This window comes from Pholis gunnellus (genome assembly GCF_910591455.1).
Source record: "Pholis gunnellus genome assembly, chromosome: 11".
NCBI classification, from domain to species: domain Eukaryota; kingdom Metazoa; phylum Chordata; class Actinopteri; order Perciformes; family Pholidae; genus Pholis; species Pholis gunnellus.
Genome location: NC_136538.1, coordinates 16177979 through 16200663, shown reverse-complemented (window position 1 = coordinate 16200663; position 22685 = coordinate 16177979). Strand labels below are relative to the sequence as shown.

Below are 22685 nucleotides of genomic sequence, written 5' to 3'. Positions count from 1 at the left end.
GGATGAATATAAATGACTGTACAAACAAAATATAAAATGTGCAAAACAGCTTTCATGTGCCAGCAGTAATTAAAATTAATATACAATAAATATAGAATGACAAAAAGTAAAAGTTGTTTTTAAATGATTTTAAATTTGCACATTTGAAACTTTTTTTTTTCACTAAAAGATATAAAGCAAATGCAGAAACTTCCACTGTGACTGCCACATATGATAATTGTCTGGCCACTGAATGCAGCATTAAAATGATTTCAAACAGTATGGCTCAGAAGATCCAGCAGAGGGGGCTGCTTACTGCAATCATATGCTGATTAATTGAGCTTGATTCTCCTCATGCTGCGAACATAAGTTGTCCCACACTGTAGGCTACATGTTGGTATGTGGGTAAAGGTTACAAGGCTTTATCGAAGTCACCTTTTAACACAGGTAGCCCTTCACACCATTTTTGATGAACATTAAGAAAACAGTGATTTTCTGATTATGCCTCATCAAGCCTATATCAAACTAGGTTATGTTCATTTTTATTAATCGTGCATGTTTCTCTCTAATTAGCTAATGAGAGACAAAAAGCAGGTTTAGAGCAGAAAAATGCAAATGACTCTTAGAAAATAGCACAAAAAAGTAAATGGCAAGGCTGAGAATCATCCTTCATTGAAATGTCAGAGATAAATGGCTCAAATGTCACATCAATTAAAACGGGGGACAGTTAGTAGTTCATTAAAGAGAGAGCCATATTGCACCGTCGGGTACCGTTGCCAACCCTTACTATCTGGGGCAGACTGGCAGCGGGTCCAGATGGCACGGAAATCCTCACAGATTTCAAAATGGTCTCTGCAGGGGTGGCGTTTTCTCCCCCGCTCCCACCCTCACCGCTGAGATGGGGTGTGGGCCACAGGCCCACGCCGGCCTACACATTCCAAACGGAGGCATGCAGAGAGCTGAAGGCACCACAGAAAAAAAACAAAAAAGACAAAGCTGCAGAGGACAACAGACACGTTTAAACAATACATGACTGATGCCACACACTTGGTCATATTCACAGAAATGTATGCTTCAGTTAAATCTATGACTGCTCCAGGCAACATAAGGCAACTTAAAACCGCATAAAACTCTAATAAAAAAATGCTGCCCCGTGTGTTGTTCATAATAACACGGTGACTTTATTAGTCGGTAGCCAAATGTTATTGGTTGATAGCATCATAGGTGTTTTTTTTTATCCACAAACGTTATGCTTGGGACCCTGAATACCTCAGTGTCACTGGAGATACAGAATTGGATAAATGTCTCAGCTTTAAGTAGAGAGATAACAGTGTTTGACATTAATGTTCAAAATATGCTTCAGTTTTTTTATTCCTGCTGTAAAAATATCAAGCAAATCAAATATCTAAATCACTACCATTACTAGTCTTCTGTGTACTGAGGCCCCTGAAGGACCCCAAATCCCAACTTGAGACCCATAAGACAAGCCTTCTGTGTCTGTCCCGGTCAGGGGAGGAGCGGAGACTTTACAACGGCCAATTACAGAGCAATGGTTGACTTTTGCCTCTTGTGATTGGCCGACTCACCCACGCCGTCTGCAGAAGCAGGAAGAGACTTTCGCCTGCGTTTGTTTTGCACATGGAGTAGAAGCGGACGTCTCACGGATGCAAAAGGCTTCATTGTAAGCTACACAGTTAATTTACAGTGTCAAAATCAGTTTTGCAAAGCCTCACTCAATGTGCTGTTCAAGTGTTGTCCGTATACTCTCATGCTATCGAGGGTTATCTTTAGAGTAAATCCGTGCCTTCAGGTACGAGCCTCCGTCCATCTTTTCGACGTTTTAAGTGCTCGCTTAATTTGAAAAGATGTATTCTAACTAGCTTCGTGACACTTTCTCTCAAATCATTGCGTCAGGCTTTGCCCACGTTTCGGCACTGGTTTCCTTACATTTAAATTCCGCACACTATAAGCACACGTGTTGCATTTGCGCAGCCACAGCGCGCTTTCTACTCGATTAGGTTTGACCAGGAACTAGTGTGATGAGAAACGAGTCAAATGATGGACGAGCGCGAGGACGCTGCCAGTGATTTTTAACAACACAAGCTGCTTATTGTTTGTTGTTCCTCACCGTGAAAGAGCCGGGTAAACACCCTAACATCCAAGTAGTCACTTAGACCAGTGTACTGCACCGAAAACGGCACAAAACATGATGGCGCTATTTTTAATCAGCATAGACTATTAGCCAAGGCCATTACTGCCGAAGTCCATTATTCTATCTATGAGTCTATTACTAGCTTGCTAAATGGCAGCCAGTGTGTTCAGCGCTTATCCAAAGTGCACTGTACCATTGTTTGGCTCAGAAAATTCTCGCCTTTATTGTCAGTTCAGGCAAACCCCCGATGAATACAGTGAGAGCTGCAAGAGTAGAAACAAGAAAGTTGAAGCAGACGCATTTGTGATCGCATACCGTGACAGATGTGGTGGGGTGTGTATGTGAAGAGGGGGCAACAAAGTCTATAAGAAATACTGTAAATGCATGACTACTTTTTTTTATTTTTTATCACATAACCTTTGTTTAATCTAAAAATATATATACAGTTCTGTATCTATTCTGAAATTAAAAGTGCAGGCTGCATTAAGCAGTGCAGGGTTTTATTTTGTATTCATTGTGCTTTTGGGGGCTGCAACTAAGATTATTTGAATCATAGATTGCTCTATAAAATATCAGAGAAGAGTTTAAAATTACTTCACAATTTCCTCAAGCTCAGGGTGACACTAACAGCCGCAAACCCTCACTTTGCTCTCACACGAGACAAAGAAAAGCAACAATTCCTCACATTTGAGAAGCTGGAACTAGGATATAACTAGTATTTTTTTATTTATTAGAATAAATAAATAAAATGATGAATTGATTATGGGAATAGTTGCCAGGTTGTGATTAATTGGTTAATTATTATCTAGTTTTGTTGCTTGATTAAGTACCTAGTCTACAAGACTGCATCTAGTTTAAAGTACATTTTGAAACTGCATTTATTATCTGGGTACATCCTCTCAAAATTTGAGGATTTTCTACTTTTTACTGTTTATTAATTTGTAAACTAAATATCTTTTGGTCTTGGACTGCTGGTCGGACAAAACAACACGTGAAAATTGTCACCGTGGACTCTGGAAACCTGTGATCGACATCTTATAGATTAAACAATGTGTTTATTAATCGAGAAAATTATCAGCAGAATAATGGATAAATGAAAATAATCAGTTGCGGCACATCACACAGCAAACATATAAGTTGAAATATATGGATGTGAATAACATGCACTATTAAAAATGAAAAAGACAGAGAGAGCGATATTGTATTTGTACCCTTTAGACACTTTTTAGATCAAGGTTCCAGGAAAGGAAAGGTTTCCTTGGTTGAAACTCTTACAATCAATGTGACCTTTATTTATTATAACCCCCATCTCTCAAAAACTCACATATAACATAGTCAATCATCTCTCCTTCCCTCAAAGTAAAAATAAAAAAGGAACTGCTGTCTGGTTATTGCCAGTATCCATCTCAGTCGTCAGAAAAGCTGCACGTTTTTGCTGTTGTTAAGGGCTGGAAACCAGAATCCCATCGGAGTTGCACCCTGAGGAACAAATTTAATGCTAGAAAAACATCCCGACCATCAACCAAAAATGACGGATTGAAAATAATGTCGAGCTATCTTGGGAATCCCCCACCAGACAAGGGAACAGACTGCATTGTTTTTCTCATTTATGTGATATATAGAACAGAAAGAGGGGAAAAAATGGGCGATTTATTGGTTAGATAGGCGTATTCTTTTCCATGCACAAAAGAAATATTGGATAGTAATGTCGGGATCAAGTCACATCATGACATTGTTTGGAGGCTAGGTGTTCAAATATGTAAGTCATCATCCGTTGGTGGCCTGCTAGGTTTTCAATAGATCATTCAATGCAAATGGCGTGTGGGAAATTGTGAAAGTTGCCACATGAATATGTCAATGAACGGCGTGTAATTTGTGCTTCCTTAGCCGGGCAGCGAGATGAAGAAGCAGAGGGAGAGCCAGTGCACTCAGAAGACCATCTCATTGCTGAGCCCCCTGGGGACGATCCAAGTCAGTGGATGTGAGAATGGTGTGCACACCATCCAGATCCTAATGGATGTCGCACCTGCTGAAAGGTACTGTACAACAGCCGGGCTGGTGACGTGATAAACAAAGGTGTGAAATTTACAGGCGGACAGAATCCACGCCTGTGATGGAGTGCCACCATTCCTCATTGGAAGCAGGGCATTTTTGTAGATCCCACAAGAAATATCCTGGAGAAAGTTGGGCAAATATGAGCAGGCAGTAGAAATATGAGGGGCACTAGAATACAGTTGGGCTTGAAATTAGATTTCTGATGGCATGTGGTTGTGATTCTTCCTGCAGTATATTTGAAATTTCAGAAAAATAACTTGTTTATTACCCACAAGGGAGTTGATTATAGCTGATGTCTGTAGGGTCAGCAAAGGCCATTGGGAGCATGGACTGTTCGCTCCAGTTTATTTATGTTCCCTCCAAGTTGTATGCAGTAGTTCTGAGTGTCAACCGGCACTCAGGAATGTAATATGTGATTGCATTTCATGCCCTGCCCATCCCTCAAAATTGTTCGAATGTTGCCAATCTTACTGGAGCGATTGAAACTGATTAAACTCAGCGCTAATAAGTACTTATTCCTGAATTTTACAGGTCCACATCCTACATCTCCGATTAGTTTTGATTAGATTGAAATTAAATATCCATGTATCGCAGATTCGCATTTGATAAACTTGAGTGGTTTGGGAAATTAAACCATTTCCAAATGCACCCGGATAGGAAGTTATCCTTTAGAAAATGTATGTTCAAATTCAAATTTATGGAAACCCATTAATGACCGTGTATATTATACCTCAACATGTGTTTCCTTCCTGACTGTCTGCTATTTCCTAAAATTCATCAAGCAGTAAAAACATTCCACTTGTTGTTAATGAGTTGAAGTGAGAAAATTAATAATATGGAATTTTGATTATGGAAGATGTCCTGTAACCATGCGCAAGCACCTTTCTCCGTCTCCTTGTGAACAGGGTTTAATTTGTGTGTTCAGGTTCAGTAGGAATATGCAAATGAATTTAATGATTCGCATCACTAGATCATTTCTCAGTTTAATATCATTTGCTATGTCGGTCATAAGTGACGCTTCGATCACGCCGCTGTCTCTACCTTCTCAAAGGTGTGAGCAAGAAATCATTAAACTAAATGTCTAGATTTTTATCTCGACCAGTTGAATACGATGTTATTGTCATAGGACTGGGGGACTAGAGCCACCTCAGATATATGGTGTAACACAATGTAAACAGGCATTAAGGGAGGCAAGATAAAGTGACAAAATATAGGCTTATCTTTGCAACCGGCTTTACATGTAGATCTCACAAAAGCCTGCCTGTAGCAGTAATAGTTCAAATCAGCCATTTCCATTGATTTATTTATGACATACTAAACAAGGCTCTCTCCAGCTTTGGATGTGGTGTGGAAACAGGCTTAGGAAGTCAGTGTGATAAATGATCTCTAAGAGCATATTTTGGATAAGGGAAATAGATAACATCTATGCATAACATAAAGTAAAACCTACAGTAGTATATTTGTGAGCGAGTCACAGCTTTGCAGGCTTATGCAACTCTGTTTGCTTTCTATGTTGTTGTTGTTTTTTTTAGTTTTTTTTTTTTTTTTTAGAATTCACCATATTGGTTGGTGCTGAACAGCTGGTGCAGCAACAAAAGCATGTGTGGCATTGATAGATAGTTATTGATAAATGCCATTATAGCTACATAAACGCCCTTGAAGTATTGCTTACACACCATGACCGTCAGCTCTTTCTAATAGAAACGTCTCAAGCCCCTTTTGCTTCCTAACTGATCTTAGGAACATTTCCTAAAATCAACCTCCTCTGCCAGTCTAACGACAGCCCTGAAGGCACCATCAGATGAACAAATTCATTACATCTCAACAACCCCTGTTGGGGCCCTACGCACCAGCCTCGCTGCTAAACAGCTTTTCCCCCCTTTTTTTTTAGTTTTTAGCATTGGCCTCAGCGTTCACAGAGAAATGATACGCATTTTGTTTACAGGAGATTACTATTATCTGAAATATGATGCTTCTTGCCTCTTTCACACAGAGCACAGACACATAATACAGAGGAAATCATAGAGTACTTTTTTATTAGGGTGAAAAATGAAAAAAAAGGGCTGGACTCCTGCCCCGAGACATTTTGTGAGCATATTATTTTACAATGCTTTGATCAATTTGTCTGTCAAGCTGGCTGAGATGTGGGGGAGCAGGGAAAAAGCAATTTAGCTTGTGAGGTCCTCAATAGAAATGTACTACAGGAGCCTGTGTATGACATGTTGCATTAGAACCTGAGTAGCCTTTATTGCCTGATAATGTCGCAAGGCAATGCTGATATCAATCACCTTTTAACAGCCGGTATGATGTTTTTTATGAAAAGAAGAAGAAAAAAAAAATAATGCATGAAGCATTTCTTGGAAAATAATTGATTTAATTCTGAGCGGAGGGATTTCTACTTTTAACAACATAACAAAAAAACAAAAAACAGGCACAAAATGTGCTAGAAGCTAAAAATTGTTAAGAACAAGCTCTTTGCATATGCTCCTATAGAAAATTGTAATTAATTTTACACGGATAAACATTCTCATTCTTAGTCTCATTTGCATATAGATATAAACAATATATTTGTGCATCTGAATTCCCAGCACACATGAGTCACGTGGGCTCCCTAAAATCCTAAGTGGCTAAAACCAAAAATTATCATTATACTTCCCAGGCCATAAATCCCCCCTTTTTTTCTCTGACACAAAGCCTTATAAATATGTGTCTGATTTTCCACATTGCACATTGTTTTTAGTTAATGATTTTCATCTGTTTGTTGTTGCTGTGATAGTGGGGAAATGCACCATATGCTCCGGCAAAAGACAAATGATTAGCAAATGAAATTCTGGACAGCTGTCTGACTGAAAGCGTTTGGTTGATAGCATTCTGCTACCATAATTAGCTTAAGCTTTGGGTTAATTAACTTTCTACCTGGATATGCATAATAATAGCATTCTGCAGAAAGCCAAGGAGCTCCCAGTATATCAGCAGCAAAGGCTGCCTTTTTATTTTGTATTTCGGCTGCATATTTCAATTTCAAGAGGCGATTTAGCTCGGGAGCATCGTCAAATGTTGTAGATTTTACTCCCCAAGCCAGATAATTCTGAAACAATAGAAGTGTATTATGTGGCAGAAATGCCATTTCTGAATGTAATTAAAGCGGATGAAAGCAATCACCAATTTTTAAACGCTTTTGTCTAGCACGAGGCCTACTTGTAAAAAAAATACCCATCAAGAGGAGAAAAGAGGCAAGAGAACCCCCAAGTCCTTATATAAGAGGCCTTTGAGACTGAAGTGAAGTACAACAGTAATTAGTCTTTTGTATGAATTTTTGCCGGCCATGCTCATGATTAGTTAAGCATATGAGAGGACTGCATGACTGCATTGGTCTTAAGGAGGAGGGTGTTAAAGTCTATTTATCACCAGTTATCCTCACAGCTTTCCATTATCACTGACAACACTGGATGGGGGCCTGAGAACAGCCTAATTGTTCTGAGGTGGAGTGTTTTTGTGTCAAACCCGTCACCTCAGTCACATTGGCATTCATAAGCAGCCAGACATTTTCCATCTATCTAGCCCTAATACCCAAGCTGTCACAACAGCTTTTACACACTACCAACGCTAGTGTGAAATATCTGAGGTGATGCATTTATCGTTTTTCTCACACTCGTGTAGTGTTGTGAATCAATGTCCTGGTTCACACTGAATAGCTTTATGGTAAATGTGTTCCCTGTTTGGGGCCTGTTTACATGATGTGCTCACACACCGGGAACCGTATCAACAACTTATTTTTTTTTTTTTTCCTCTATAATTTCTCTCTCCTCCTCTCCGGCTCTCTTTTCTCTCTCCCTTGTATTTAGCCACCTAATTTTAATCAATTAAAATGATTATTTTGCAAGATATATATATATATACAAGGCTGTGTGCTAAATAAACTGCTTACATTTGTAACTAAAATGCGTTGTCATACAAACAGTGATCTGCTGAGATATTGAATGAAATCATCAATAAACAGAGGGGGGGGGGGAGACTTTCTGACATAGTCCCTTTAGAAATGGTATGAATAATTCATTGTGTAATGATATTCAGATCATTTCTGTTCTATGTTTTTACTGCGGCCTTAGAATATTGTTTTGCATGTTGTGAAGTGCAGTACTCAGCTGCGTATTCATTAAGGTGCTGCTCCCACTGGCCCTTGGACCCATCTGTGCTCTACGTTTATGCCTCGATCTCTCGGGACCGTCCCAATCAGGCTGCATGTGCCATTTCCTATGTAAACCAACACCTGTGTAACACACTACCTGTAAACCGCCCCACGCAGACGAGACGCTGACATTCACTCGGATGAAGAAAAAAAAAAAAAAATCTGCAAATGTTGTGGTTTCTAAAGCAGATCCTCCAGGGTGAGGACGGGAGCCGAGCGAGAGTTACCCTTCACTATAGAGATGCAGCTAAAAGCAGCTCCTGCAGTTTTTTTTTTCTTCTTCTTTTTCCCCCGCTGTCGACCGGGAAGTTTTTTCCGGCAACGAGGGTTGCGCTGGTTTGTTTTTTGAACTTGATTGGATTCTATATCTGCAACATGCAGAAGTGTACAGTCTGTGACATACTGAGGCAATATGCAGAGAGATGATTCCGCTCTGACATCTTGGAGAGGAGTACGAGTCAATTATGCCCAAGTGTTGTTCTTGCTTATCTTCCTGCGGCACCAAACAAGGATTTAGTCAAGGATTTAGGGGTGAGGGGGCGGTGGTGGGGATCATGGTAAGCGGTTCACAACAAAACACTCAAAACTCCTGGGAGCGGGCACTGATTTAAAAATAAATTACAGAAGACGAAGCGCTAACACTCAAGGGCCCTCAGCAGTGCTGGCGTACACAGGTGAAGATTAGCCTCCTCGCTAATCAGAGGAACAAGGCAGTAATTTGCTCTGAACACAGACAGTAATTAGGACTTGGTGACACTGGATTCCCATAATGCCTTTGTGCTTGACGTGGTCAAATTTTGACAGAGGCTATCCATGCAGGGTCACTGTCCCTCCAGTCTCTCGGCCCTCTTCAGTTGAGGCTCTAAAAGGTCCCTGCAGTTACAGGGGATCCCTAATGTACTTTATGCCTCCCTCACTGGCTCCTTACCATTCGGGTAATTGGAATCTCTTACTATGGCACTTGAGAATAGAGGCTAAAAACACTATTTGAAACTGCTCAGTAGTCTGTTGTAGATAAACATTGCTGCGTCGGGGTGTGTGGATACACTACATAATGGAGTAAGAGTTAAGGCTCTGGTAATACACGCCTTCACTGACTCCTGTGGCTAGCCAGTTGGGAGAAGACCTAATTGTTGTGTGCTTTGTTGCCTACTCTGCAGTATTTTACCACCACCTCTATGTATTGGATTGAGTGTTGCGGCCTCTTCGGCGGACATTCGCTAATAAGAGTGGTTGGATATCTAGAGAGCAGTTTATCCGGCCGAGTTGTTTTTATTTTTGAAACGGCGGAGCACGAAACGTGCGCCCCGCAGTAGAATAGGAAGCATTCCTTACAGCTTACCACTCCAAAAGCTCTCGACTTTAGTGCCGCGGTAGCCAGATAGGCATCTGAATGATCTTCAAATGGTTGAACGAGCTGCATTGAGCAAGTGGCTTACAATTGTATCACAGCCTTTGGCTCAGAGAACATCGGGATCTTGACATTCATAGAGACATGCTGTATTTTTTTTCCCCTTTTTAGACAGTCATTTTAGGCTTTTTTCATGCTCTCTTGAGTCTTTGACGTCTCTGAGTTAAGTATCTGCAGCTATAAGGCCGAGGAAAATATTGGACTGCTCTTGGCCTTTTCTATTTCATCCTCTGACCCGCCATGTTACCCATGATCGGTGAAGGAGAACTCTGGCAGGCTGTGTCAAAAGTGACAGCCGATCGAGTCAGGATGAGCGCCATCACGCTTCACAGGATGGAGGCATGAGTTCTGAGTTTTTCCCCTTTTTGTGCAATATACCATTACACCCTTCGCCAGATTCCTTTCAATTAGATCCTGTGGTTAACCTGTTTCATTCTTACGTCTGCAGCTGATAGAAAAAGTCTTAGTGAAGTCTTGTGCAACTACAGATACAGAATATGCCGAAGGAAATTGACAAATTTAATGTTGGCTATTCTTTTTTTTTGTGTGTGTGTGTGTGTGTTCCTTTGTCTCCTTTGATTGTTTCCTCCAGGATGAATGAAATAACCTCCAACATTATATAAATGCTCAATTCATTCTTTATATTAGAGTTGGAAAATAAGTAGAACTGCAAATGACTCCCACTTTACGCAGCAATGATTTATGGTAATTGGAAATTGATTGTGACAGGAGCACAATATTAGACATTTTCTCAAATCTCAATCTTCTATCAAGGGAAATATTCTTTTTAGTGCGGCAGATCCTGGCTAGTTTGGAATTAGTTTCTTATTTCCTTACCTGTGATGAAATAGTAAACGCCTGAAGGACATTAAATAAATATATAATTTGAACTAGTCAAAAGATAATAAATAACAATTTAGCTTTAACCACATTTGAACTGTTATTCACAGTTAATGAAATACTGTTTATGATCCCTACTATTTATACTTCTTGGTTTTTAGACAGGGGACGGCAAATGCTTTAAAACAATATAAAGATTGCTTCACTTTTTGAGAGTTTCTTTGTAATAAGCCCGACATTTATCACACATCTCTAATCTCTCATTTGAAATGCAGAGTTTCTAATGTGCCAGTCCGGACGCTATAAAGGTCAAATGATTGCCGCTTTATTCGTAATTCATTGAAGCAACAGGAAATGTTGCCAGCGCAGGAGCTACATCTCCACTGCCCACATGCTCTTTAAAAACAATCCCCCATTGCACCTAGAGGTGACAGACTTCAGCCCGACTGATGTTGTTCCACTTTTATTTATTTATTTCGGTGTTGTTTACCGGCCATAACATGTACTGCATTGCATTAACTTTTACTACTGTCAATGTTGTATCACTCAAAACACCTTTTGAAGCCGGGCACATCCATAACGGAGGGCTGAGGGGAGAAGAAAATTAGCCACGGTGACGAGTCTGAAGTGTGAGCTGGAGGTCAAAGGTGCCAAGCCTTAAGCAAAGGTGCTCTAGCCTTTGTCCGGTAGATTGTAAGGGCCTGTGGGTCCAACAGGAACATTTCCACACACAATATCCCCGAGCTGTCAGTGTGCAGCGGCTGGAACATCCTCTCAGAGAGAAAGAGGGGCTGTGGAGGGGTAGAGGAGGAGGTGGTGGTGGTGGTGGTGGTGGTGGAGGTGGAGGGAAAGGGGGGGTGTTTTAGAGAGGAAACAGTGGCCTGAAGATCCTTGCAGAGAGAAAGAGAGGTAGGGGGGGGGATGGTGGGTGTGTGTCTGGGGGTGTAGGTGGTGGGGAGCCAAAAGAGCTGGAGTGGGAGGATAGAGAAATAGAGAGGGGGAAATGAGGAGGGAGAGCGGGGGGGGGGGGGGGGGAGGGGAGGGAAGGGAAGGATAGAAAGGAGAGACAATGACAAGTAGGGGCTGGCTGGGCACTCACCCATGCCGACAGAGATTGCCATGAGCCATGGCCATTGTTTGAGCTGGTCTCAGCACAGGACCCGTTGGTGGGTTTGCAAGTTTTTTCGCCACTCAACTATAAACTGCTGTGTGGTTTATTTAGAAATGAGAGTATTTACACCTTTTACTGTATTTACACCCACTGTTAAACGGCACCCAGGAGATTTTCATCACACAGCCACAAACTAGCAGGCAGAGCGGTTCCCTGAAAAGTGACCTGCTCAGTCATAACACTCCAGTAAACCTCAGCTTCACATGTCCAATATAAAACGTTGCTCAAACTGTGACCTGCAGAAGTGTAAAAACACTTTAGGGCCGTGTTGTTACGGCGGGCAGGAGAGAGACGGTCTGTGTGTTTAACAAAGTAAATGTCTATTATTAATACCATACAGGATAAGCCAATTTTGAAAAAAGGGGCACTTAAATGGCGATATTATTTATTTATAAGTCCTGTACACCAGTTAATGGAATTGGCGGCCTGCTTTAGATCCACAACACAGCTTGAGGTCCACTTTGCAGTAATGCACATGCTAAGAGAGGACCTTCCCAGTAGGGTCTTTAAGTGTCAAATATGGGTCAGTCTGCTTGCATTGACCTGGGGGGTGGTCAGCAGCGGAGAGAAATTCAGCTGTTAAGTGATGCCAACTCAACCATCGGCAAATTCCTCCAAGCATCTACTCATGCTAAGATGCGCGTCCAAGTGCAGTGCTTTGCTGGCCAGCACCGCTCTGGCCAAAAAAAAAAAAATCCATTTATTCTTGTCATGAACTATAAACTAGACCCAAGCAGAGTTAAAACTGTTGTTAACGGTGAGCTCTTAACTTTTTTTTTTCCATAAGAGCTGCAAGACTTTTGAAAAGTTTTTTTTTTTTTCAGAAAGTGGTTCTGCTTCCTTAAAGTTGTTTGAAATAAACTGTTAGCGCCGTTCCTTATGACCCGACAATGTTTCCTTTCATGCTCTATCATGCTGCACTTCATGAAAATCTACTGTACCAAATGCCTGGATTACTGTCTTTGTATTTTCTGGAGTTTTCTGTCTTTCACAGCCCTGATGTTTGTCACAGCCCGCTGACAGGAGCGCCGCCGCAATGTGGAACTTTAGATTTTAAACACGTCTCGATTAACAACTTTAGTTTCACTCTGCAAATTATGCCATCTTGCATCTGTGTCACCCGTGGCATGTTATTACACTCTTGTGACATATTTGAGCACTATTCAACCAAGAATTGGGTATTATGATCGCTCCTTTGATCCCCACCTCAACTCCCCATCCTGCCTCGTATCCCTCGCAGGAGCAGTGAGGCCCCCCTGAGCTGTGTGGTCAACGATAGCCCAGCAGAAATGAGCCCCGAGTTGCAGCGCTGCGTCGAATGGCTCCAGGCGTACTTCAGTGAGCCGCAGACCACTGGGAGTCTCCCGCTCCCTGCCTTTCACCACCCCGCCCTGCAAGGAGGTCTGTCATGGATAAATATTTGCAGAGCCATGACTGGGATCAGGCTTTCACTCTTAATTGTCAGTTACATCACTTACACTCACTGGCTCACTGTGTTATAATGAAGTATTTTATGGCTGAGAGAGAGAGAGAGAGAGAGGGAAAGAGAGAGGGAGGGAGGGAGAGAGGGAGAGAGAGAGAGCGGAGGAAAAGGGAGTGAGTGGGTGAGCGAGAGGAGAGAGAACAGAACACAGAGCTGTAACTTGGTTCAGTAATCTGTGGCAGCTCTTACCACGCGTGTTAGTCTTGGCAAGCTTTTCTATGATTCTTGGCACATTCTTTGAAACTGATCGAATTCCACTCTTGACATTTTCAGACAGGAAGCCTTTTTTTTTTTTTTTTTTTCACTGACAACATGTGAATGGTGGTAAAGTTTGAATGAGCTTATTGTTGGCTTGACCAGTCACCTAGGACGAGTAAAATGAAAGCACCCCGAAAAATTGACAATTAGTGTCCTTTCAACTGGTAGTTGTGACTGCGGAGGGAATGATGGAGGGCGCTGAGGAAAAAAATGAGGATTTAATTATCCCTGGCGCTTTTTGTTTTGAGGAAACAAACAATACTCGCAGCCTGACAACTCACTTTTGAAATTGCAAACTTATCGCCGTTTTCAAGCAATTACAGGCGGTTTCTTTGTCACATTTAGACGTTCATTGCATTTTAACCTAAAGCTTTCCTGAAGTGCTCATTTAGACCCAGAAGCACACCTACACAGGAGGAAAAAAAATTGCTTTAATATATGCATTTAACAATTGTGCCTCTTTTCCCTTGCAATCAGGCCTTAGTTGCTCTCTAATTTCATGCAGATCTGCAGTGTTTGAGTGATGGCATTTTCAATGAGCAGGTACTCCATCGAGACCCTGTATACAGCTATGAGTCCCACGCTCCCGCAAAGGCAATGCAGAAATACATCAGGACCAATTACGATATCAACTTTCAGTGTGATTCCCTTCGCCACCAAGTGCTTGTGTACCAGCCCCAGGCTCTTTCAAATCGCATCTCATCTGAAGTCTTTGGGGTTTTAATTAAATTTCAGGATAGATGGAATTCTTCATTAGTACCTGATCTGAATAGGTGATTGTGCTGTGTTCCACCTCTCTCCCTCGCCTGTTGTTTTGGGGCTCAGTAAATACAGGGTTTAGGCTTGGATTGCTCTCAGTAGTCGGAACCATAGGCCATGCCAGTATAAAAATGTTAAATGTGAGCATCGAGAGTATTTGTCTTTGGAGGGGAAGAAAATAGAAGGTTTCTTTTTTTGCTTGTTAATTCACATATTAAGGATCCGTTTTTTTTGCCTTACTGCTGTACAAATTCCTACTCGATCCAGTCATGCAGCCGCTGCCTGCCTGGGAAGAAAAAGAAAAAAAAAATACAAGTTTAATCAGGTCATTACAATCTGTGACAACCAACTTTTGTTTGCTCAGTTATCTTGTGGGAGAACCTGAACGCGACAGCGCTCTCGCAGCACTTGTCATGTAATATTGAGTTGTGACCTTCACTTGAAGTGTTGCCATGTTTATTTACACATTTCTGACAAAACAAGCCACTTTTCATATTAGCTGTCACGATATACCTGAGCAACAGAGGTGACATGAAAGGAGATGCGAGGTGCAGTTTTTCTATACTGTCTGACTGATTGTCATGTGCAAGATCACACGCAGGTTGGGCCGTTCGAGGTAGAGGAATGGCGCGTGCATGCATGCGTCGTGCTCATTGAGCTCGTGTTTGTGCACGCGCATTTGCCCCCTCAGAAAAACACAGACACCATCATGGGTTCTCAAAACGATGCATATTCTTATCTCATTAATTATACATCCATATGTAGCAGACGAGAGGATCTTAGTCTCGGTAAGCGGCAAGGGGAATATGCAGGGAGGGGGCCAGGCAAAGGGGGGGAAGGGCGCTCTTCAAAGCCCAAATGACTGTGTTCCTGCAGGAGACTGAACCTCCCCCTGTGCACAGCACAGGGCGAGATGAGACGCTCACCAGGACTCGCCCCTGTGATGTGGAGAGGAATTAGGGAAATGAACGTTTTCAGAATATCGAATAATCAGAGAATCATCAGCACCCCGTCAGCCTTCAAAAGTATGGATCCCTCAAGACTCAAGAGACACTTTGACTGGGAGTCAAAGTCTTCCCTCCCATTAGACACAAAGGATAATGAGGTAGCTGCATATCCACTATTGTCTTCATATTGTCAGAATCATATCAGAGGTGACTGTCAGCTGAAAGTCGTCTCCCCAAATCTATCATTAGCTGTGCTGATGGAATTCAGTTTACGTCCGTTGTTTATTTCTTCTTTTAAATTGCTCTCATATACAAAATTATGAGCAAATCAATCATACATGCCAATACATTCATAATCACTCGATCTGTTCGATTTTACTGCGGCTCAATCTGCCTCAGCCTCTGCCTCTGCAGTGGCCCCATCACCTGGCCTCATGGTAGGTAATGACCTGTGACATAATTATGGGATGTCTGTAAACATGTAAGTGCTTCCTCTCAACTTTTATTTAAACAATTGACATCACTACACCCCGATCTAAAGAGGGTCCTGACCCCCAGACACAGCGTATTAGGCTCTTTATGAAGTATGGGGCTAGGGGACTGCTCGCCAAATCATTGCTGGTCACCTCGAGTGACCCGCATGAAGTCTCTGTCACTAACACTGATGAGGGCAAAGTTCTTTAACCTCTGTAGCGGCAGATAAAAGCGCAGACACTTGTTTTTTTTTTTGTCCAGAACAGTTGGAGATGTGAAACCTTACAGGAAAAATAAATGCTGCTCTGGATTTATAAAAGTCTAAACGGCCCCCGTAGCTTGTTGCTTGTCGGCGAAAGTGCTCTGCAGCGTCTGCTGGCTTTGACACTGACTTTGGTTGTTTGTCAATAACGTTTGCATCAACAGGGATTTGACTTAGCCGTAGTCTGGGCAAGTTGTCATCTACCAGCCGGTGACAAAGCGATATCAATATGTATCACGCACATCATGTGGCCAAATCCGAGCTTTATGAGGGAGAATAATGCATAAAAGAAATTTCAGGGGTGTATCTTATCTCCTCATAACATTAAGTCTGTCTGCGTAAGAGCCCGTCATCTCGTTGACAGCGTGATTATTACCTGAAAAATTATTAAACAGTACCTACGGGCCTTGTTCAAGACAAAGAACTCACATGGGTGCGCATCAATCAAATATATCCCCTTTAGGTTTTACACTTATTCCCCCCAGTTTAGGCAAATTGCCTTGTTCGCGTGGCTTTGTGTAGCGGAGAGTGACTATAAGGTAGCGAGGGAGCCTGGGGAGCAAAGGATGTTCACTCTGTAGAAGAGAGACAGGGGTGTGACATGTTTTCACACAATGCCAATTTAGAGGGATTTCTCATAGATCACTTGTCATGTGCTCTCTTAGACCATATAAATGAGAGAGAATGGGAGATCACTAATTGAATTTTCATGACTGAGTACATGTATGTACTAGAAGAAGTTCACCCCCTCTTGATAACGAGACTATTGTTCCCCATCTTGTTCTCTGTGCAAAAAAAAAGTGTTGTTCACTCGCTACACAAGCTCACTGCATCGATGTCTTAAGGTTTCGAGATGCTTCAAATACGCTTTTCCCTTCTTTTTTTGCTGCAATCAGAACTAGACAAGCATGCCTCTCAGTCACTGCCTGGTAATCCAGAAAGAAAAAGATAATGCTACTGCTAAAGTGCTAATGAAATCAAAGCCGTTAATGTGGTCGGTTAAGCTGCGGATGATTTGAAGAATTCCGCCATTTAAGTGAAGATGATATAATGAATCTACTCTGAATAGAAAGCAATTAAAAGGACAAATTGGTCTGATTAACCTCAAAGTCATCCCACTGCCACAAATGGTGTGCAACATTCAAATTATTATTATTAAAAATCTGGAGCAGATTTGCAGTCTTTTTGGCCTCTCTTAATCCTTTTAAATGAAGGAGCGAACTTTTTTAATTTTAGCTGTGACCTTTCAAAGCATAACCTAGATTTTTCTGCCATAGAAATAATTTTCTCACATCAGCGTCTGTAGCATGTTAATACTAGTTCTAAGGTCAAATTGAGGGACTTCTGTGTATTTCGTTGTTAATGAGTATTGTAAAGTCCTACAGAGCCCCTTGGAGGAAGAATTGGCCCTCAAACATGCAGTTCGACATGATGAAAAACTATTAAGTTGATCAAAAATGTCTCAAACTTTTGATTTGAATTGAAAACACCAGTTTATTTCAAAGGAGTGAAATCTGCGTTGTACTAAAGTGTTGTCTTGTTGTCGGCAGCCTCTCAGGCAGCTGTCTGATTAAATGAGGGACTCCCTCTTCCTCTGTTCTCTCCGTCTGTCTCTCGCTCTTCCTCTCTGTCCTCTGCTTTATGGCGAAGACGCGTTCACCGGCCGCGTGTTGCAGACACTTCTGAAGGATGTGAAGTTTGGAGAGACGGTCTCGTACAAGCGCCTCGCTGAGATGGCGGGAAACCCCAGAGCGGTGCGGGCAGTGGGAGGGGCCATGAGGAGGAACCCGGTGAGTGTGGCTGGCATTGATTGACAGGCTTCTCTCTGACTTGCTTTATTTAGTCACATTGGGAAACTCATCATTTTTATTAGAATTTTTTTTTAATGACTTCATGAACCTGCATGTTGTAAGCTGCCTTTAGTCAAAGGCTAATTGGTAATTTTACTATGACATCACTTCCGGTACGAAATATAGAGCTGCAACGATTAGTCAACTATTAGTGCAACTATCTTGATAATAGTTGCTTTTGAGTCACTTTTCAGCAATAACTCCATTTTCTGGTTAATTTAAACGACTAAAATGTGAAGATGTTTTTTTCTGTTTATTAAGGCAATTGTTGAATTGTCACCTTGGAAACTGTTATGAATATTTTTCACTGTTTTCTGATGATTTATAGGCGTAACAATTAAATCTGGAAAGTAGTCAGCAGATCAAGCGATAATTAAACTAATCATCAGTTGCATCTCCAATTAAATATTCATAAATACAATTTGGATTATGTGTAACAACAACACATGGTTTGCAATTATTTTAAGGTTTTACATCAATATGTTATGTTGTAATGCTGAATTAATAAGTATACAAATACAGAAAACATGTATAAAAAGATATATGTAATCTATTCTGTACGTAGTAGATTCTCTTCATATATATATATATAAAGTGATGACACAGATTTTCATTCCATCTGTTTTGTTTCAATTTCTTGAAGAGCACTGCCTACAACAAAGTACTTGTGTACTCCACTTGAGTTTTTAAATAAAATAAGTTTAAAACAAATCTCCGTGATGAAGGATATGTGATCTAAACTGTAGGTGTGTTTCGAATATGAGCAACAGCGGAATGAACGCCTCCCTCCGAGAGCGGCGGAGCAGTACAAGTCTACCTACAGCACAATTTTAAGCCCACACCTTTTGTTCCTGTTCTCTCAAATCTTTACTGTAGATGTTTTCGCTGCAAATCTCCCGATTCTTGCAGGAAACCTGGCCCGCATCATTTTGCCCATGAATCCACTGTGTACAAAATGGAGAGCTAGAGGGCAAGTGGTGTGTCTTCTTTTGATCAAACCCTTTGATCAAAGCCCGTTTAGCTCTGCCCATGTAGTGCTGTGGGCACCACCGGTGTGCTCTGTGAGGCAGAGAACACTTCTCGTACAGAACTGCAGCCAGTGAGATGCTCTCCCTCACATGTGCAGTGAAAGAGCTCGTGTACATCCTCATCTTAGTACCGTGCTTTTCCTCCGACACTGTTTTTCTTATTAAAGTAGGAAGAAAAGTAAGTTATGATCATTAAAAGACAGAGTAAATGCAAATAAACCACAAAAAAAAACACGTGTGTGTTTTTAAGACTACGCGCTAGTTTCTTTATAGGCTTTCTATATGACATTAGCCAATGGCGTTGCTTTCGGATGGCTGTAAAAAAACTCTGTCTCGTGTTTTACAGACATTTCCGTCCTTTTGTCAGGGAGCCTGGGAGCCTGAGCCCTCAGCTCCTGATACAGATCCAGAGTCAGATTGTCAGTGTCAATTACTTGTCAGTAGCGCTGCTCCACTCAGGCTTCAACTGTGAAAAGCTCAGTGTGCTCAATCGATCCTCGCCTCTCTGTGGCACTTCTTCTTCACCAGGATTTGAGTATTGATAAGCCTGGCGTAGTGCTCTTTTCCCCCCAAGTGAAGAGGCAGATCCGCAGGCCTTGAGGGTACCCTGCTCTCCCTCCAAACCCGGGGAACAGTATTGATCCGAATACTCGAGCAGTATTTCTCTGTCTGCAAGGTTAATCTGGGGCTCGGAAAGTTTTATTGCTGTTGATATGGGAGCGGGTTTAATGATGGATTTGAACTGAAACACACTGCATGTCCAACTTTTATAGATAAGGCTGGAGGGTGCAGCCATCAGGTCCGGATAACTTTGTTCAATTGGAGAATTATAGTCGCAGCGCAGCAGTAGTTGGGATGTTTTTGTATTTTGTGTAACAAGTAACAATGAGGGCAACATCAAGAATATTTATCAAGGAATCGTTGCTGTGACTCATTCCAACCGTTGCCACTTGTCTTGTTCTGAATTCACAATGATCGAAGTGTATTGGGCTTGCTTGTTTAATCTTTCTCCAGCCATTTAGTTTACAAAGAACTCGGGACCCCCCCTGGCAGTCTTCTGCAACAAGAGTAAACGCTCCACCGACTTCCTCTTTTTAATGATCACAGGGTTATCAGATCTTAATGTTGACACCCTCTCGATTGAATATTCATCCTGCTGGTGTTTTTGCCCATTAATTTTTGATTGCTTCTTTGCTTTACACTATTAAAGAGTAAAAAACATTTATACCCAAAGACTGAGCCATCACCCTGAATGTGGATTTGTGCAGGATCAAACCAGACACTTCTGGTGTGACACTTTGTTTTCATGCCGTGCATGAACATAAAAAGCAACAACAACAAAAAAAGAAAAGTGCAGATTCATATTTTCTGCACGTTGGTTACTTTTAAGTCGCACCGTTTATGTGGTAAATCAGAGATTCTTTCATACATAATACATATCTCCTATCAACATCTCCAACTCTTGTGTTGCTGTGACAGTAAATGTCAACCTGAGAATAAGAAAGCGGTAAAACTCCAATCTGTATTTCTTCTTTTTTTTTAAACATTAGTTTTTTAGTAGCGCGTCATAGTTTAATGGTAACAGTACTGATCCTTCATGTCATTTATATTTTTAAAGTTTAAAACATGTATACTGAAAATGTGCGTTCTGCAGCCTCCTTTCTGAATTTATAAATTGGAGAGAAAAAAAAAACCCTCTTTGTTTTAAAGAAAACATTTAAAAAGTGCCCCTGTTTGCGTGTACAATTGTTCTTGTGTAATATTTGCAGAACTTCAACATGTTTATTTCCTCAGAGTTGAATTTTCTCTCCGTCTGCCTGTGCCAGGTTCCTCTCCTCATCCCCTGCCACCGAGTCATTTCTAGCAGTGGACAGAGTGGGCCGTACATGAGCGGCAAGGGCAACCATCTCAAACAATGGCTGCTCACCCATGAGAGGCAGAGAAGCGAAGGCTAAAGCATGACAGAGGCCAACTGTCCTTCATTCAGTACACACACACACACACACAAACACACAAGGCCAGGATTTTTTTTTTTTTTAACAACGCAAAACAGGGCCATAAAGTTTAGCGCGTTTGGCACACTCGGTGGAACAACTGGAGCTTCTTGTCGATTTTCAGTTTATTCTTCTTTTTTTAAATCTAAGAATAGAGATGCTGCATTGTTAATGTGATACAGAGTTGTTGCAGAATTAGAATGTACAAAAATAACTTAAACAGAGAACAGTAGGAATTACAAACATATGCTCCCGTGGGTCTCCGTTGCGTTTGCCAGATAGTGCTGGAATGGTTTTTCTAAAGAATTATTATTCCCTTAAAAATATGTCTCTTGCATTGTTGTTGTTGTTGTTTTTTTTCCTAAGCAGAATTAGTCTTTGTACCTCTCGTTGGTTTTTTAATTTCCTGCCAAGTGAATGCTTTGTTCAACATCCAGTTAAAGGCTCTGAATTTTACTGCTACAAAGCTTTGTAGTGAAGCATTTGTTTTGTCTTCATTTAGATCTCATTGTTTGCTCTAGCCTTATAATCCACCTAGAGTGGAGATGTCTTATGCATTATATACCGTACTTTTGTTGGACGTGTTTAAATAAATACATCTCAAAATGACAAATCGTGCCTTTTCATCATTTTAATTGCATTTAATTTAAAAATTGATTTCATGTAGCGTTCACTCAGTTCAGCTCATAATTAATTATGCTGTATGTCTTCTCCTCACTGCAGCTCTGGATGTCAGAGCTCCTTTTTTTATTTCTGAGTAGTGTTTTCCATTAGAGGGCAGTACAGAACGGGAAACAGAAATCAACATTTCAACCTTGAATTCATCCTGCACATTTAATCTGTAACTTAAATGTTTATATGTTATTTTATTTTCATCACAACCCAGTTTAATCCCTTTGGGATAAATTATTCTCTCTTGAAACGACCATATGGAGAGGGCAGCAGTGGTGGTGTGTGTTTAGAAATAGCAGCGGCTTTAATTGAATATGTCCTTTACTTTTATTTTCTACATTTTCACACGATGATCTGTTGTAACATTGACAGTTTAGTATTTTTTTTCCCTAAGTTCTTGAACAGTCTAGTGCGGCCCCAGAGTGACCCTTACTTGCCCATAGTTATTCTTTTCCTGTTCAGCCCAGGTAGCCTAATAATCCACCCTCCAAAATAACCTCGACTTTAACCTTTACAGAACCAATTCAAGTGGCCTGCTCGCTGAATACATTTGAACTTCGCTGCATTTTTGAATTTCTTATGCGATCAGCTCCTTGTGGCTGTCTTGCCGTGCTGCTGGACTCACTTACTCTGCCGTTGGAGCACCATCGCAGCGTAGATGTTGAGGCAGCAGACAGGCAGATGAAGAATGAGACTCAGTCTGTGGTTTCACAGAGGGGCTAATGATGCCTGTGGTGACTACAGGCTACAGTCAGCCCCCTAACGAAGGGAGCTGTGACACAGCCACAAGGGGTCCCATTTAAGCCAGGCGCACTCTGAAGTGCACTGTAAGCACCCTCCTTCTTTTTTTTTTTTCTCGTGGATAAGTAAATTCTATGGAATGCTGTGAATTTCGCAGCCGGAGAAACGGAGAAAAGTCTGTAGAGGTCTTGAGTCTGATGTTGAAAAACAAGTCCAGCATCAGAGCTTCAAACATGCTGCCAGTAATTGGCCATGTAATTGCTTAGCTACCCAAGGAATCTCTTAAAGATAATTCAAACCTTTTTATTTTCTCAATTTTTACATTTCCATGGCAATTTAATATTTATCAGCATTAGTAGCAGTGTTATTATTATTATTATTATGTCTGTATTATTTTGCGGGAGAATTTTCACCGTGTGT

The 22685-nt window shown here is 41.3% G+C and overlaps 1 protein-coding gene across 1 annotated transcript; it reads left to right on the top strand.

Annotated features, from left to right (window-relative positions):
- Nucleotides 1-1589: 1589 nt before the first annotated feature.
- LOC306702833 (methylated-DNA--protein-cysteine methyltransferase-like) lies at nucleotides 1590-21455 on the top strand. The gene is made up of 5 exons (XM_079168548.1): nucleotides 1590-1660; nucleotides 4019-4167; nucleotides 13038-13198; nucleotides 17631-17770; nucleotides 20685-21455. The coding sequence occupies exons 2-5, from the start codon at nucleotides 4031-4033 to the stop codon at nucleotides 20811-20813; spliced, it is 567 nt and encodes a 188-aa protein (XP_079024674.1). The 5' UTR covers nucleotides 1590-1660; nucleotides 4019-4030; the 3' UTR covers nucleotides 20814-21455.
- The last annotated feature ends 1230 nt before the right edge of the window (nucleotides 21456-22685 follow it).

What these genes read in the sequence shown, in the direction of transcription:
- LOC306702833 (XM_079168548.1), top strand. Translation starts at nt 4,031, where the DNA reads ATGAAGAAGCAGAGGGAGAGCCAGTGCACTCAGAAGACCATCTCATTG. An exon ending in GATGTCGCACCTGCTGAAAG is followed by an intron (nt 4,168 to 13,037) that starts GTACTGTACAAC and finishes TATCCCTCGCAG; the next exon opens with GAGCAGTGAGGCCCCCCTGA. An exon ending in GGGCCATGAGGAGGAACCCG is followed by an intron (nt 17,771 to 20,684) that starts GTGAGTGTGGCT and finishes TGCCTGTGCCAG; the next exon opens with GTTCCTCTCCTCATCCCCTG.